General features: G+C 41.1%; 1 protein-coding gene across 4 annotated transcripts in view; it reads right to left on the bottom strand.

Moving 5' to 3' along the window:
• RASGRP3 (RAS guanyl releasing protein 3) overlaps positions 1 to 17,059 on the bottom strand; it is a 159,576-nt gene that overhangs the window by 43,959 nt on the left and 98,558 nt on the right. For all 4 annotated transcript variants that reach the window (XM_044291472.1, XM_044291470.1, XM_044291473.1 and 1 more), the window contains 3 exons: positions 15,399 to 15,504; positions 13,931 to 13,993; positions 11,933 to 12,064 (listed from right to left, as the gene is read on the bottom strand). In XM_044291472.1, the coding sequence (XP_044147407.1) occupies positions 11,933 to 12,064; positions 13,931 to 13,993; positions 15,399 to 15,504 (301 nt within the window). The remainder of the gene's footprint in view (positions 1 to 11,932; positions 12,065 to 13,930; positions 13,994 to 15,398; positions 15,505 to 17,059) is intronic.

Below are 17,059 nucleotides of genomic sequence, written 5' to 3'. Positions count from 1 at the left end.
TTCCAACCACCGTGTCTTTGTGCGATGCAGAAAAGGTGAACGGATGGACTCTATGTCACAACCATGGTTATGGCCGTGACTCCTGAACCGCATGCAGTTGCCTGCGGTCTGGGGTTGTTGTCAATCACAGATGAGGGCTGAAGTATGTTGCCTCACCTGTTGTTGCCACTGGCAACATAAGGTATGTGGCAGTAGAGCAGCTGGAGCTGGTTGCTAGGCTGCTCGCTGTCATTGCATGTGGTTGCACCTGCCAACCTGTCTATTTAGGTGTGCCTTGTGTTTGTTGTGCACGAGGTGTTTGTATGTGTGCACGTCCCCTTTAAGTGGCTGATTTCCTTCCCTGGTGTGGGAAGGGTTAATTCCCTTCCTAGTGTGTGAGCACTGGGTGTGTCTTTGTGGGTGTGGCTACATGGGCTATTTAGCCTCAGTTGAGACCTGATGTCTGAGGGGTACTTCAGGCATGCTGCTAGAGTCATCCTCCTGGTCTTTTACCATCTGCCAGTGAGGGCCACCCTTGTGGTCATAAATGTTATATGCGATGTTTAGTTCGTGTTGCTTTTCTTTCTATGTTTTATGCAGCTATGGATCTGGGTTCCTGTGCGTATATGTGTGTGTGCTGTGTCCATTTATGTTTGGTGTGGACATCAGCGTGTGTGCACGGGATCCAGTCAGCAAGGCTGTGGCAGGTAGGTTTGGAACTAGTGTAGTTCATCTGCCATAGCCATATGTCTGTTTGTGTTCCCCTTTTCCTTGCAGCTTGGCCAGTGAGACTCCTGTTCCTCCGTGCCTAGGAGGAACAGGTTGTCTTACCCTGCTCCTTGTTCCAGGGCAATCCTGAGGTCTAGCAGGGATTATAGGTTCCGGTGTATGAGCTCCCCCACCATCAGGGTTGGCTCATATGGTTAGGAGTCAGGGTCAGATTAGGGACACAATAGGAGGTGACCTGCTCCCTAATTCTGTCATCCTGGCCGAGCAGCCACTAGCATCGCACGGCTGAGGGTTTTCCCCATCCTCAGCCGTGACACTGTTGGGGATTTATTCAAAATTGAAGGCATACTGAACCAGCATGGCTACCACAACATCTTGCAGCGGCATGCTATTCCATCCGGTTTGCATTTAGTTGGACCATCATTTATTTATCAACAGGACAATGACCCCAAACACACCTCCAGGCTGTGTAAGGGCTATTTGACCATGAAGGAGAGTGATGGGGTGCTGCGCCAGATGACCTAGCATCCACAGTCACCGGACCTGAACCCAATCGAGATGGTTTGGGGTGAGCTGGACCGCAGAGTGAAGGCAAAAGGGCCAACAAGTGCTAAGCATATCTTTGAACTCCTTCAAGACTGTTGGAAGACCATTTCAGGTGACTACCCCTTAAGCTCATCAAGAGAATGCCAAGAGTGTGCAAAGCAGTAATCAAAGCAAAAGGTGGCTACTTTGAAGAACCTAGAATATGACATATTTTCAGTTGTTTCCCATTTTTTTGTTATGTATATAATTCCACATGTGTTAATTTATAGTTTTGATGCCTTCAGTGTGAATCTACAATTTTCATAGTCATGAAAATAAAGAAAACTCTTTGAATGAGAAGGTGTGTCCAAACTTTTGGTCTGTACTGTATATCTCTCTAAGGTAAATTGCCATAAGTATAGGAAGAGTCTTTTGAATAGAATATTGTTTTTGGCGAAACTTCTGATTACCTGAGTTTGGTTCTCACGAGATGTTCCAAACTTGAATACTTGGAAAAATGTGGTTAATAAGGTTAAAAACTATGAGAAGGCCCTATATAGGCAAAGAAACAGTCAGGAGAAGTGGACTAAGATATGGGAAGCTTGGAAGCCTTGATCCTTTTTTCTCTCCGAAATTTATGTTTCCATTATTGCCTATTTGAGTAGGATTATAGAGCGCTGTAATGTTGCAGACACCGGGAGGCCATCGGACGCTGCACGTTGACAGAAAACACTGCACACTGGTTCAGAGTTATCATACATGGACTGGGCCCTGTAGATTTACCATCTAAAAGGTCGGTGGAGACACCACTGAAGTACAAACCGGATTCCAAAAAAGTTGGGACACTAAACAAATTGTGAATAAAAACTGAATGCAATGATGTGGAGATGGCAAATGTCAATATTTTATTTGTAATAGAACGTAGATGACAAATCAAACATTTAATCAGAGTAAATGTATCATTTTAAAGGAAAAATACGTTGATTCAAATTTTCACGGTGTCAACAAATCCCAAAAAAGTTGGGACAAGTAGCAATAAGAGGCTGGAAAAAGTAAATTTGAGCATAACGAAGAGCTGGAAGACCAATTAACACTAATTAGGTCAATTGACAACATGATTGGGTATAAAAAGAGCTTCTCAGAGTGGCAGTCTTTCTCAGAAGCCAAGATGGGTAGAGGATCACCAATTCCCACAATGTTGCGCAGAAAGATAGTGGAGCAATATCAGAAAGGTGTTACCCAGCGAAAAATTGCAAAGACTTTGCATCTATCATCATCAACTGTGCATAACATCATCCGAAGATTCAGAGAATCTGGAACAATCTCTGTGTGTAAGGGTCAAGGCCGTTAAACCATACTGGATGCCCGTGATCTCCGGGCCCTTAAACGACACTGCACCACAAACAGGAATGCTACTGTAAAGGAAATCACAGAAGGGGCTCAGGAATACTTCCAGAAACCATTGTCAGTGAACACAATCCACCGTGCCATCCGCCGTTGCCAGCTGAAACTCTACAGTGCAAAGAAGAAGCCATTTCTAAGCAAGATCCACAAGCTCAGGCATTTTCACTGGGCCAGGGATCATTTAAAATGGAGTGTGGCAAAATGGAAGACTGTTCTGTGGTCAGACGAGTCATGATTCAAAGTTCTTTTTGGAAATCTGGGACGCCATGTCATCCGGACCAAAGAGGACAAGGACAACCCAAGTTGTTATCAACGCTCAGTTCAGAAGCCTGCATCTCTGATGGTATGGGGTTGCATGAGTGCGTGTGGCATGGGCAGCTTGCATGTCTGGAAAGGCACCATCAATGCAGAAAAATATATTCAGGTTCTAGAACAACATATGCTCCCATCCAGACGTCATCTCTTTCAGGGAAGACCCTGCATTTTTCAACAAGATAATGCCAGACCACATTCTGCATCAATCACAACATCATGGCTGCGTAGGAGAAGGATCCGGGTACTGAAATGGCCAGTCTGCAGTCCAGATTTTTCACCTATAGAGAACATTTGGCGCATCATAAAGAGGAAGGTGCAACAAAGAAGGCCAAAGACGATTGAACAGTTAGAGGCCTGTATTAGACAAGAATGGGAGAGCATTCCTATTTCTAAACTTGAGAAACTGGTCTCCTCGGTCCCCAGACGTCTGTTGAGTGTTGTAAGAAGAAGGGGAGATGCCACACAGTGGTGAAAATGGCCTTGTCCCAACTTTTTGGGGATTTGTTGACACCATGAAATTCTGATTCAACATATTTTTCCCTTAAAATGGTACATTTTCTCATTTTAAACTTTTGTTCCGTGATTTATGTTCTATTCTGAATAAAATATTAGAAGTTGGCACCTCCACATCATTGCATTCAGTATTTATTCACGATTTCTATAGTGTCCCAACTTTTTTTGAATCCGGTTTGTACTATTATATCCTACTGATTACTGGAACCTGGCAATTAGTCAGTACTAAACACGGCAATACAGACACATCTTTCTGCATGTTCTGCAACTCATAAAGCCAACCATAACCAGGTGGCTGCTACTACATGGAGATATCGGGTATAATGCCCTCATCCGTGATACGCAAGTAGACAAATATTTATCAATGTCATAACTACCAATTGAAATATCATTTAGATACTAAGGCACTATTTATACCACTGTTTCTGAATACAATTCGGTTCCCTGATGAACCTGAGTACAGTAAGGGTGAAACGCGTCGGGACAATGGTGTCATCAACTTAGATGGCATCATAATATCTATGAAATAAAGGGATATTGATACCACCAACTCAAACATTCTGTTTAACTAGAATATGGGATTATGTGCTATCTGACAACTAATAGTATGTATCTACAAGTATAAGCAGGAGATAGACTAATCATTTCATGATCTATCCCTACATTTTCATAACTTTTTATGGTATATTAGTTTTTTGTACCTTTAGTCGTTAGCTATTACAATAACGATTAACTAATAGGTTAGCATACAATAGCTAACAGGGCCATCCCGACTCATGGCCATCCAAGGGCATTCAGGAGGTTCCTGATATGGGATCGCCCCTGTAGGGGCGGCCATTCCGTTTGTAGGCAGGGCACAAATAACGAGACGGTCAGCTATAGGGAGAGAGACTGAACCTATATATTAGGCCCAATCTCTGCCATTCCTAGCCCCAAAGATAATCAAGCTAATGATATCTTCCATCTTGTTTTCTTATTTTACTGTTATGTGGTTTGTGTTGGAGGGTTTGTAGCTATTTTAGATAGATATTAAAAGTTAAGTTTTAAGGGTGGTTACCTGTGACATAGAATATTATTCTGGACATAAAGGTATATTTGAAAAGGGTATACAGTACCGTATGAACAGTAACGGTCTAGGGTGGTGACACATTCCCTTTAATAATTGTGCCTTGAATGTGTAAAATGTTGTTAAGTAATGCTCCAAGATTTAACAAATAAAACGGACCTATCCCCGTTCCTCCAAATACCCCCTTCATTTTTTTCCCCCTCTGTAGCCTACACAGTACATTGCAAATTTACATTACCTCTATATTATTATGCCTATACAACATGTAGTCTTTGGAGTCATTTTTCTGGCATACAAAAGTCACACTGTTTTTTGAACAACCAGCATTTTTCACACAAATTTGTGACTTTCTGCCTCTCGACACTTCTGGGTGGAGATTAGTGGAAGAGGTGGGGTCACAATAGGTCTACACATCTACAATAATTTACACCAGTAAATTGGAAATACATTTTTACTATATTCTGTGGTGTATTATTCCGTTTCTGGTGCATGGACATCACCAAGGCAACCAATTTATTAAGAGGCCTATGCCTGGAGTGTGAAAGCCATCTTTAGTAAATGAGCCCCGATGTTGCAGATAGTACTATAGTAATAGGTTACCAGTTATTGACTGTTTCTTAAAAGTTATAGGCCCTGATTTATCTACACCAGTCTTGATTAGCCCTGTGCTGCAGGAGGATTTATTTAATTTATGACGAGGCACACACCTCGATATAAATTAAATGCCTCCCCCAGCAGTCCACGCGCAGACTGAAATGTGCTCCAGCTCGTAGCTGGTGTAGATTTCAGTCATCATTTATACTACTTCCAGGTGTATATTATGAAAAATGTGCTGGGACTGATGGACTTTTCTCACTATGCCCTCATTTTGGAGACTCCCGAGACCCCGCTAATCAGCTGTTCGAAGAGGCAGTGGCACTCTGGTGAACCCAGCGCCTCTTCTTACTCCAGTGACATTGCCTACATCGGTCACCTGGCCTAGGTCGAGCTCAGTCTGAATGGGCATGAGATGCAATACTAAGCACAGCCACTATACAATGTGTGGCACTGTGATTGGTAAGCTGTGAGGTGACTGCAGCACTCACCGGCCTGTTCAAACACCTGATTGGCGGGGATGTCGGCAGTCGGGCCATCACCGATCTAATATTGATGACCCATCCTGAATCTAAGTCACCCAGAGTCTTCATATCATGCTTCGGTCCAGCATGTAAACTTCTGGCATGGACAGAGTCACCTGCACCACTGCAGCAAATGACTAGCTGCACCGGTGACGTGTTTGCAAGCAGCACATGACCCAGGGTGACATGCTGCTTGACATCACTGCTGCTATAAGTCATTGGTTGCAACAATGCAGTGAGCCCATCCATGACAGACATTAACATGTGGGGACCGATGCACAGAGAAGACTGTGGTGGATCGTAACTTTGCGTCCAGGAGCAGGAAAGTATGGCTCCCTAAAAAGGTTCCGCTGGGTGGGGCGAGGGATATCTAAAAACGATATCAAGTTGGACAACCCCCTTTTTAAAAACTGTTTTATTTGTTATATTTTATGTTATTGTTAATAACATTGAATTTGTCTACAAACAACCTAAGAAACAACAAAAAACCCTAACTGCCACAATGTTCCCAAAACATGTTTTGCTTTTTATTACATATTACATTCAGCTTTTAATGGAATTGACAGTTTTGTGCTTTATAAAGACTCAAATTGTGCATGTTTTACAGTGTGATCTGCCAGCAGGGTGTGTGCTCAGATTTAGAGATGATATTATATGTAGGTACATACAGGACACAGTCTAAAATGACAGTTAAAATCCAAACAATACAAGGGCAGCCGTAACATGAATCGTACACACGACATCTGCTTTAAGAAGTTAGATCAGCAGTTTCCGCTTTCTAAATATAAAGCAATGCTTGCAGGAAGTGTGTATAGCGTGCACAATCCCACAACAGACTCACTGATGCAATTCATGGCACTGACACTGATATTGTGAAATCCAGTAAAAAACACGGGCACGGCCTCAGACACATGGCCATGTCCCTATTTCGGTCACCAACAAAAAAATGAATCCACAATTCTGTGCGCATTCTGCTTTTTTTTCCCTCACTCCCATTAATAGAAAAGGCTATTCTTCTTTACAAATGCATAAGACCTGTGCTGAAATTTGCAGATTGGTCTGCATGGTTCTGCAAAAAGAACGGATGTGTGCATGGCTCCACAGAAATAAATGAGCCAGTGTGCTATGCGTGAAAAAAACAAAAACGGATAGCACACTGAAGAAAAATACAGTTCTGTGCATGAAATATTCACATAAAAATTTCCACCTTCATACCATTCCTGTCCACAGACCTGGGCAGCAGCAGGCAAACTCCTTATTACAGACCAGTAGGCACCCTGCATAACTTTTTGGTGCCTCCATATTGCATTATTTTCTTCCCTAGAAGCAATACCTTTAAATACTTCTAGTGATAAGCATGCCATTATTTTTTTCAGGGATGTTTACAGAATACATGAGAAATATAAACTCTATATGACTCCATATAAAAGGGGAAACACACAAGGATACAGTATCGGCGCATAGTTGGCTAGAGGTAGAGTATTAAAGATCGACAAAAAATAAGTCTAATACTACAGCATGAGGACAGGGGACCACCTTTCCCATCATTTTGCAGATCAACAAAAAAAAATGGTCTTGCCATTCAATTACCTATACAAAGGTCCAGTTTGTCTAGAAGGTGGTTTATGTCTCTCTATCCAGCAGCTGTGGCTTCATTACATGTGGCCGTGCTGTGGGAGATCAAGAGTGGCACGTACGCCAGTCACACCGATGTTCCTGGAAGGTTGCCACATCTAATATAGAGATGGGATGTCGAGCCAAACAGTTCAGTAAGAGGGCTAGGCGGGGGATTTAAATTCGGCACTCTTGGTCAGTGCCTGTGATTTCATATGTGTCTTGGCTCCTTTTTTACTACTGTGCTTAGTGCTCATCCCTTATTATTGCGTAGATATCCTCTGTGTACCAACTTTTGCTTAGCTCCTGATTGACCCCTTGTCTACTGATGAATTTTCAACTGATTTTCCTGGTTTTAACCCTGGCTAGTTGGCTACTCTTCTGTATTCCCTCTTGGTCCTCCGAAAAGGTCTGCTACCTATGAGCTTGCACCAGTTTTCTGTCGCCTTATTCTGCAGATGTAACCTGGGTCCCTAGCAGCCAAGTCCATTTAGCCTCGGTGCAGGTTCTGGTAAATAACCTAGGGATAGCCTTAGATTCTACTAACCAGAGTGGTGTAGGAAGATTGGTAGCAGTTTAAGTTTGCTTGGCTGTTTTTATGGATGGTGACCTTTATATTTTACCTCCATAGTTTACCTTACAGTCATAACAGTCACTGGCTGATGCTGGATGATAAATGTGGTACAACTTTAGCATGTCTAGTCTAAGTGTATACCGCCTATTATTTGCCATACTTTGCAGCAGAATTATATTCCACAATAAGCAGTTGCCCATTTCCTGCTAAGCCATACTCACTCTCTGCTAAGCCCCCTTGCCAAGTGTGACATGAAAAGACTATCAAATTCTGGCACATGTGCAATAGTAAATCTGCCCCATGTAGTTCAATTCAGGACTGACTAGTTACTAAGGAACTTGCATTAACCAGACAGGTTTAATGCTTCAGGTCATTATTCATTTGATATTCCATCCCAACTAATCTGTATGCAGATATAAGGCAGCACAGTCTTCTCTGGGATTGTTTCAGCATCACTGTATTCATTTTCCTTATGATGAATTTCAGAAGTGCTGATGTCTGAAGACGAGAAGCAGACATAGACCATCACACATATTCCTCTGTCATTCACTGTACGTGATGCAGAAAAAGCATTTACAACCTAACCATGGTAATAAACATCTTCTTATTCCATTGCTGCCAAACATCAAGCAACTGGGCTCTTCTGGATAAACAAAAATTAATATATATATATTTTGCCAACATGAACCAATCCTTAAATTCCTTCATTTGATTCCTGTTTTTTTCTTGCAAGAATTCATCCATGCAATCGTATGATTTGCAAGCAATGTCTAATGCTCCAGTGACTGCATGTGGCACATCTGTCCTATGTTCTTCATTGCTTCCATTCTGTAATGCAACTTCAGTAACTTCTTGACATCTGAACTTGATTTTATTTTGACAACTTTGGTTTATTATCCTTCATGATCTTCCATTTCTAGACTTGATTTATTTATTTATTTTAGAAAATATTATAACCAGATTCCCCATTTGCATTCTTAGCTCTGATCATGCGCCAAGAAATTGTACTGTCTCCTATGGCTTTCGTAATTTTAAGATATTTGTCGTAATTTTAATGACAGCAAAAGTCCATAATGAGCACTAGGTGACAGACATCCATAATCCTGTGTGACCTGTCCTGTAGGATGCTGCACTTTGCTCCCCAAAGATGGCATGTGGCTACTGCCATACAATTATTCATCATTCTCACCACCAAGAGGCTGCCCCCAATGTCCAGTAAGGACCTTTTCTTAAAACATCCATAAATTCATGGACAAGCCACACAAAATTGAGACTTCTGGTCACTGTGTAAATAGGAGAATAAATGTCCCTATGAAATTTTTGGGTTTTAGCTGCAGAAGTGCGCATAGGTTATTGTTATTGAAATTATTAGCATATTGCTGCTTATGTTTCTTATTAGTATGTGACCTATAGACATACTGTACATGACTTATAGTTTTTATCATTCTTTTTTTTTATTTGCCAGTAAAAGTTTTATTACTATTACTAGCTAAGTTTTTCAGAAAAAAAGTTGAATCTTGACACTTGTGCTTACCACTGCGATCTGCTATTGGAGCATCATTCGCAAGAACAAAATGGTAACCAGGCTGTTTAAATAAACCGGTATGTATCTTGGTAAATGTCAACAAGACTTCAGGACACAGACTAGCCAAAACGACCACTCGCGTTTTGGGCGGATCCATCATGGATCTGCAAAAACAGATCCATTACAATAATACAACCGCACGCATCCGTCATGAACTGATCCGTTTGTATTATCTGTAACATAGCCAAGATGGATCCATCTTGAACACCATTAAAAGTCAATGGGAGACGGATCTGTTTTCTATTGTGCCAGATTGTGTCAGAGAAAACGGATCCGTCCCCATTGACTTACATTGTGTGCCACGACAGATCCGTTTGGCTCAGTTTCGTCAAGTGGACAGCAAAATGCTGCAGGCAACGTTTTGGTGTCCAGCTCCAGAGCGGAGAGGCGACTGAACGGAGGCAGACTGATGCATTCTGAGCTGATTTTTTTCCATTCAGAATGCATTAGGCCAATACTGATCCGTTTTGACCACCTGTGAGAGCCCTGAACGGATCTCGCAAATGGAAAGCCAAAACGCAAGTGTGAAAGTAGACTTTATCAATGATGGTTACAAGACAAACATGTTCAGAGAATCAAACAGGACATACGGGTAAGGAACAATGCAGACCTAATCTCCACCCAACTACTGTCTCTACCTACTTGGACAATCTGCTCTAAACGACAGCCCCCAACTGGTTGAAAGTTCCTATTCTAGCTAGGTGCAGGGACAACGTACAAGCGCCTTTGGTAAGAAAACCAGGGACCTGTACACACAATCGGAACCCATGCATGGCAATACATGGCACATGCTCACAAAACACATAATAATATTATTATTATTTTTTTTATTACAAAACCTTAATGCAATAAAAACACGAGACTAGAGAGTGGAGATAAGCCGAGGCCTGTTTATTTAAACTCAAACCAACTTTAATATATACTCAAAATATTAACCATATAAATAAAATGAGCCTAGTCATAAACCCAGACTTGTTTAAACCATAAATACATCATAGTCAATCCCATCCCGGGATGACTATATCAACCACCCTGAACAGACCTCGATTTTACAAGGGCAGGTGAGGAAAACAGGCAAACCAGCCCGCAGAGCCTGGACACTTATAGCCCCCCAACCCCACTAATCCACCAATGATTCACTGTCACCAGGGCTCGGGCAAACTTTGCCCGATCCCAGCGACATCATAGGTCATTAAGATGACCAATTAAGAACATCCCAGCGATCCTCACAGGAGAGCGGGAAAATTTTCCCTCCAAAACCTCTCGACTAAAAATAGCCTCTAATCACTGGGCAGAGAACTGACCGCCCAGTGACCAGAACCCATACACAGGCAATGGAAGTATTGCCATGTGTACCCCTCCATAATGTCCGGGGTACCTTCATACTAAACAGACATGAGACAGGAGCACAAGACCAGACCAAAGGCACAAACTCAGGAACAAAGCATAAACTAAAAGCCATGTGGATGCATCAGACATTGTTGACGTATGCGACATCAATGAACAATCAGGCTGGCCACACAAATCAGGTCAGAAATACAAACACTCTGGTCAGGACAGCAAGCAGCCTGCACACAGCTTTCCTGGAGACAGAAGACAGACTGACCTCAGCAGGGTAAGGAAGACACCTGACCACCTAATGTTCAGATACAGACCAGGAAACATGAACTCTTACATGAACAGACACAGAGAGCATAGAAGTCACAGGGAAAGGTTTGCACACGCCTACAGATGACCACAGCCAACACGCACAACACAAGCAACTAGCATACATGTCCTTCGCAGGCAGTAGGCCAGAGCGCAGCCAGCCAACATGGTAACACGGTATCACAGTGAACCGCACTGTGACATTAATTACAGAGTTGCTTATAGCTGGTGTTTGGTTAAAGGGAAAAGCTTTCATGCATGCCAGAGTTTACATTAAAAGGACATGTGGCTGATTTCTTGCAAAAAAAAAAACCTGCAACTGTTCTGAGTGCATATGCTGCAGAATCCTCCTCAATCTTTGCGAACATACCCTAGCTTGGAAATTTTATAGGAAATGTATCAATGCTTTATTGCCACTTTTGTGGCGAAAAGTTGCAAATTATGGTGCACGACATATTTGCTAAATAACTTTTTTATTTTAGTGGGAAGGAGCTCAAGTCTAGACCTGCTCTGACTTTCTGGATCACAGAAGGGTGCCTAATTTATTAAGACGAATCTCACTCCAGCGCACAGAGGATGCCCGTTTTGATAAATCTCCCCCTTTGTGTCTGAACAGATGCTTGCCGGTAACATTGCTTACAAGTTTTTATATACCTCAAGAGTAATTATGCTGCAACATACTTGAACCAATGGGGCAGTAAAGGAGGACCCCAAGTCATTGCAATATGGCACTGTGGGGAACTTATACTGCCACTGTACAGGCTTAGGGCATATGACTTTAATTTTAAAGGTGCAAAAATCCATCTTATTCACATAAAGAGTTAAAAAACAGTTTCAGCGTGAAAAATACAGTAAAGACTCACATGCTAGAAATGTCTATAAGATTAATATGTTCTTCATAACCCAGTTGGCTCGCCAATTCTCTAAATTCCTCTGTCATCTGTATTAATCCCAAATCCAAATTAAACTCTGCAGGAAATTCCAGAATCCAGTATCTAGAACAGACATAAGGGTTATCATGACTTTTTGTCCTCATAAAAGAGAACGTCTTTGATGATCATATTTTAATTGAAAAGCTGCCCCTTGATCAAACATTCCTAAAAGTCCAAATTATCAAAACGGTAATTAAAATGACAGCTGAGTTATAGATGTAAAACACATTATGGGGTAACGGTGGAATCAACAATTGCAAACCTTTTAATTTTTCATAAAATCTTTAAGGAATATTAGTAAATTGCAGAACTTTTAAAGTGGTGCTTGAAAATTTGTGAACCCTTCAGAATTTTCTATATTCCTCCATAAATTTGACCTAAAACTACATCAGATTTTCTCACAAGTTCTAAAAGTAAAGATAACCAAATCAAAGAAGTTAGTCAAAAATATTAGACTTGATCATTTCTTTATTGAGAAAAATAATCCAATATTACATGTCTGTGTCAAAAGTATGTGAACCTTTGCTTTCAGTATCTGGTGTGACCCCCTTGTGCAGCAATAACTGTAACTAGTCATTTTCTGTAATTGTTGATTAGTCCTGCACATCGTCTTGGAGGAATTTTAGCCGATTCCTTTGTACAAAATCGCTTCAACTCTGTTATGTTGGTGGGTTTCCTTCCATGAACTGCTCATTTCAGGTTCTACTACAACATTTCTATTGGATTAAGGTCAGGACTTTGACTTGGGTATCCCAAAACTGTACCTTTATTCTTCGTTAACCATTCTTTGGTAGAACAATTTTTTTGCTTAGGGTTGTCGTCTTGCTTCATGACCCACATTGTCTTAAGAGTCAGCTCATAGACAAATGCTGCGACAATTTCCTTCAAAATTTGCTGATATAATTTAGAATTTATTATTCTATCACTGATAGCAAGCTGTCCATGCTCAGATGCAGCTAAACAAGACCAAACTTTGATGCTACCACCACCATGTTTCACAAATGGGATGCAGTTTTTATAGTTAAATGCAGTGTTTTCCTTTCACCCAACATAACACTTCTCATTTAAATGAAAAAGCCCAATTTTGGTTTTATCTGTCTATGAAACATTGTTTCAATAGCCTTTTGGCTGGTCCAGGTGATCTATGGCAAACTTCAGATGGGCAGCAATTTTCTTTTTGAAGAGCAGCAGCTTTATTCTTGCAATCCTGCCATGCACACCAATGTTGTTTGGCGTCCTCCCAATGGTGAACTCATGAACATTAACATTAGCTAATGTGAGAAAGGCCTTTAGTTGCTTAGGGGTTACCTTGGGTTCTTTTGCGACCTTGCGGACTATTACATGACTTGGCGTGATCTTTGTAGGTTGACCACTCCTGGGAACATTCATAATAGTTTTCAATTACCACGCTATCTGACTGTGGTTTGGTGGAGTCCAAACTCTAGTTTTATAACATTTTCCAGCCTCTAAATAAGCAAATGAGCAAGTCTAATAGTGTTGACTCATTTGTTTGATTTAGTTATCTTTATCTACTTTTAGAGTTGTGTGAAAATCTGGAGATTGAGGTGCAGTCGAGACCAACTATATCTCAAGAAAAAAAACATATGGTTTTGCCACCGGAGATTTTACAGGTGAAACATTTAAACTGCATGAACTTTTTTCAGGAGCAGGTTTGATGCACTTTTACTCACACTTCAACTGCTATTAGTTACATTGTGATTAAAATTTCACTTTCCCTCCTCCTTATACCACTAACTAGTAATATAACCAGGCTCTGATATCCCAGAGCCACAGCAACACATAGGCCTTCTCCTTGTTTAAGAAAGACATATCTCCTTCCTGCCATATGCACATCTCTATGGACCTACAGTTTATGTCTTATTGTGGCTCTGTAACGATAGTTATAGTGATTCCATCCAACAACATTACCTCATAAAGTGACATGTTTTTAAGCGCAAGTCATTGCAGTTCTCTCCACTGGAATTTCGATAAGTGTATAGGTTAAAAAAAACATATGACAATGATTGGAAAAACTAATCAACAATACAATATATCTCCATATGTCGGTATCTGTCAGTCTGTGTATCTGTGACCACTTTAGAGCTGTTCACTGCACATCAGATGTGTATGTCAAACCTGATGAGTCTGATGTTACCAGCTAACTATCTGATGTGTATGAAAGCCTTGCAACTCTCCCCAATAGCTGGTGTCACTTTCAGGTGAGATACAGATCAGGCAGTCAGATTTTACCTGCCTGATCCATTTGTTCTCCGCTGAAATAAGTTGCCGAAAGAGGCGAACGTTGGGCTGACACCTATCTAATAAGAATGGCCATACTATGATGTAGGGAGAAAACTGCTTGTTGTAAATCAGGAGAGGAATCTATATAATGGAATTACATTTTGAATCTAAATAGGTGTCCTTTGATCAAAACCAATGCAAGGAGGTGCTTGTTCTCTCCGAGAGGTCTGCCATAAAATGTAAGTTTGATCTGCATAATTTCAAGGGCATAGCTATAGGGAAAGTGGCTGCTTTGGGGCCCAAACCCAGAAGGGGCCCACCCATGAGGAGGACTAAAATATTTTATTGTTAACGCCCCCTCAACAGTATTACACAATGACATTATATACAGTGCCAGTATATAGAGTGACATGACATACAGTCATGCAGGGCCTGGTGTGACAGAGCGACTATTATTAGCCACAGTGTTGGTCATTACATGGGAGTCGGGAATTGCAAAGAAGTTGCTGGGGGGGCCTGTTAAAAAATTTGCTGTGGGGCCCACTCATTCTAATTATGCCATAAGTTAATGGGGAAACTACATGAGCACACAAAGTTTCAGGTAAATAAAGTATTTAATTTAAATTTTTCTAACAAATGGACCATCATGTAATACATCAGTGTGCCTAGTCTTCCCCCAAGAAATAACGATTCTGGAGCACCTTTTTTATAATGAAATGTTGTGCTGTTCCTCTATTATTTATGCTGTAAATTCCTGAATAAATTGATTACTGGGTATTGCTATTCCCCTTGTCAAAGGAGAGTGTCCCTGCCTCCATCTGCCACTGGCAGCACTAATTGAATTGTGTCAGACTGTCAGAGGACAATCCGCCAAATGGTAACACCCAATTGGCGATTTATTCTAAACTTCTCGTATGAATAATAAAGGAAAGGCACAGCATACAGTTATAAGAAAAGATGCTTCAGAATTGTCATATCATGGGAAATACTCAAATTGTTTACTCATGCAGTCATGTCAGGAGTGGTGACAGGTCCTCTTTAAGTGGGACTCATTGTCTTCAATATGAAAAGGCAGTGGACAGCTTGGCCCATATTGTACATCATCGGTGGATAAGGTGACGGTAATGTGTGTGTTTTCTTGCTTTATAAAGGATATATAGAGATAAGTTTTCCAGCAAGTTCAGTAGAAGACAGATACCAACGATGCATTAATAACACCGTTCTCGGCAGCAGGTTGTTGTCAGTCAGATCCCCTTTCTCATCTGAGAAGATAAAAAAATTATACCATTATTAGCTCCTGAGGTATCATATAGTAAACGTCTTCAAGTGTAACTATAAAAACTGCCTGAGAACACAATAAAGCCTAAACAATTTTATTAGGAGGTCGTTAAAATACAAAATGGCTTCCCACGTCAGGCTAATGCTAGGGAATAATTGGAGAGGGGTAGACTTTTCACACATATAGGTCCCCCCTATTAGTCCTTTGCAGTGCTGGTATATATATTTCAGTTTGTCCTAAATTGTCCCTCTAAAGTCAACAAGGCTAATTCTCTGAGAATCGCATAAACACTATGTTATGTAACAGCCCCTGATTTCCTAGTCAATAAATGGGCACTGTGATGGCGAGAGGCTCCGATGGCCGCACAGCATCCGTGGTGGGCAGCATTCTATGTATTGCTAAATATACTTACCGCTCCTTTCTATCATTTTAGGCCATGAACTGAGATGTAGATGACCACACGCTGCTGCTGTTTAGCTTCCTACACCACTGCTTACCTCATCGCTCTGTGTGCTCCTGATGAAACGCCATTACCACGTCAAAGAAACATACGAACATACGATTATAGGTAGCACGTGTTTCCTTCTAAAAGAGCCTATATGGTGATTCATTGGCTGTTAGATGAGACAAGTGTCCACGTGATTCTCAGAACATTAGGCTGGTTGACTTTTTGGGACAATTTGGGACAAACTGAAATATATACCAGCACTGCAAAGGAGTAATAGAGGGGACTTACATATGTGCGTCCATCCCTCTCCAATGGTTCCATTAGGTTGATGTGGAGGGGAAGCTATTTACTATTTTAACAACCTATTAATAAAATGATTTGCTTTGGTTTCAAGGTTTTCTCAGGCAGTTTATATTATTAGCTCCTCCTTAGTATCTGTCCAATGTGTCCTGAATCCATAGATTTTCTATAAAGTTTAGACTGCATGAATTATTCAAAGCAGATAATGGGCAGCAAGGAAAGAAGGGAAAATACATTCCCACACCTACTAAAATAGAGCTGTGAATGACACAGACGTGACTTAATGCTCTTGATTAGGTGTGAAGCACAAGTTCCAAAGTAAACTGATGGCAGAATCTATAGTCACAGTTTTACTGTTAAAGTGTAAGTGTCATTTCAAATTATTTTTATACAGACAGTAAATTAAAACATTTTTGTAAACTACATTATTAGGGTAATGTGTTAATTTTAACTATAAAATTCCATGTTTATTGTCTGCTTAGCAATAATGAGTGTTGCTATGTATAACATACAGAGGCGGGTTTCTTAGCATGCCTCTTATCTCCCTAGCCCAGCATCTGCCTCGCTACATGGGCCCTAATGATGCCCCACCTTTTGCTGTTTATCTGACTTGCTGCCAGCACTTGCACATTTATCACTTCCCTGCACTTCTCTGTTAGTGAGTGCAGGATAGAGCCTAGTGAACGGTGCTGCAGTGATCAGCGGTGACAGAAAGAGAACAGGAACTTAATACACATACTATCAGTGCTGATTGTTGCAGTCCTACTTCTCTCTGTCTTCCCAATGTGTC

Source organism: Bufo gargarizans, chromosome 4 (assembly GCF_014858855.1).
Source record: "Bufo gargarizans isolate SCDJY-AF-19 chromosome 4, ASM1485885v1, whole genome shotgun sequence".
Classification (NCBI taxonomy): Eukaryota; Metazoa; Chordata; class Amphibia; order Anura; family Bufonidae; genus Bufo; species Bufo gargarizans.
The sequence above is the reverse complement of the archived record's forward strand: the minus strand, read 5'-3'. Positions and strand labels throughout refer to the sequence as shown.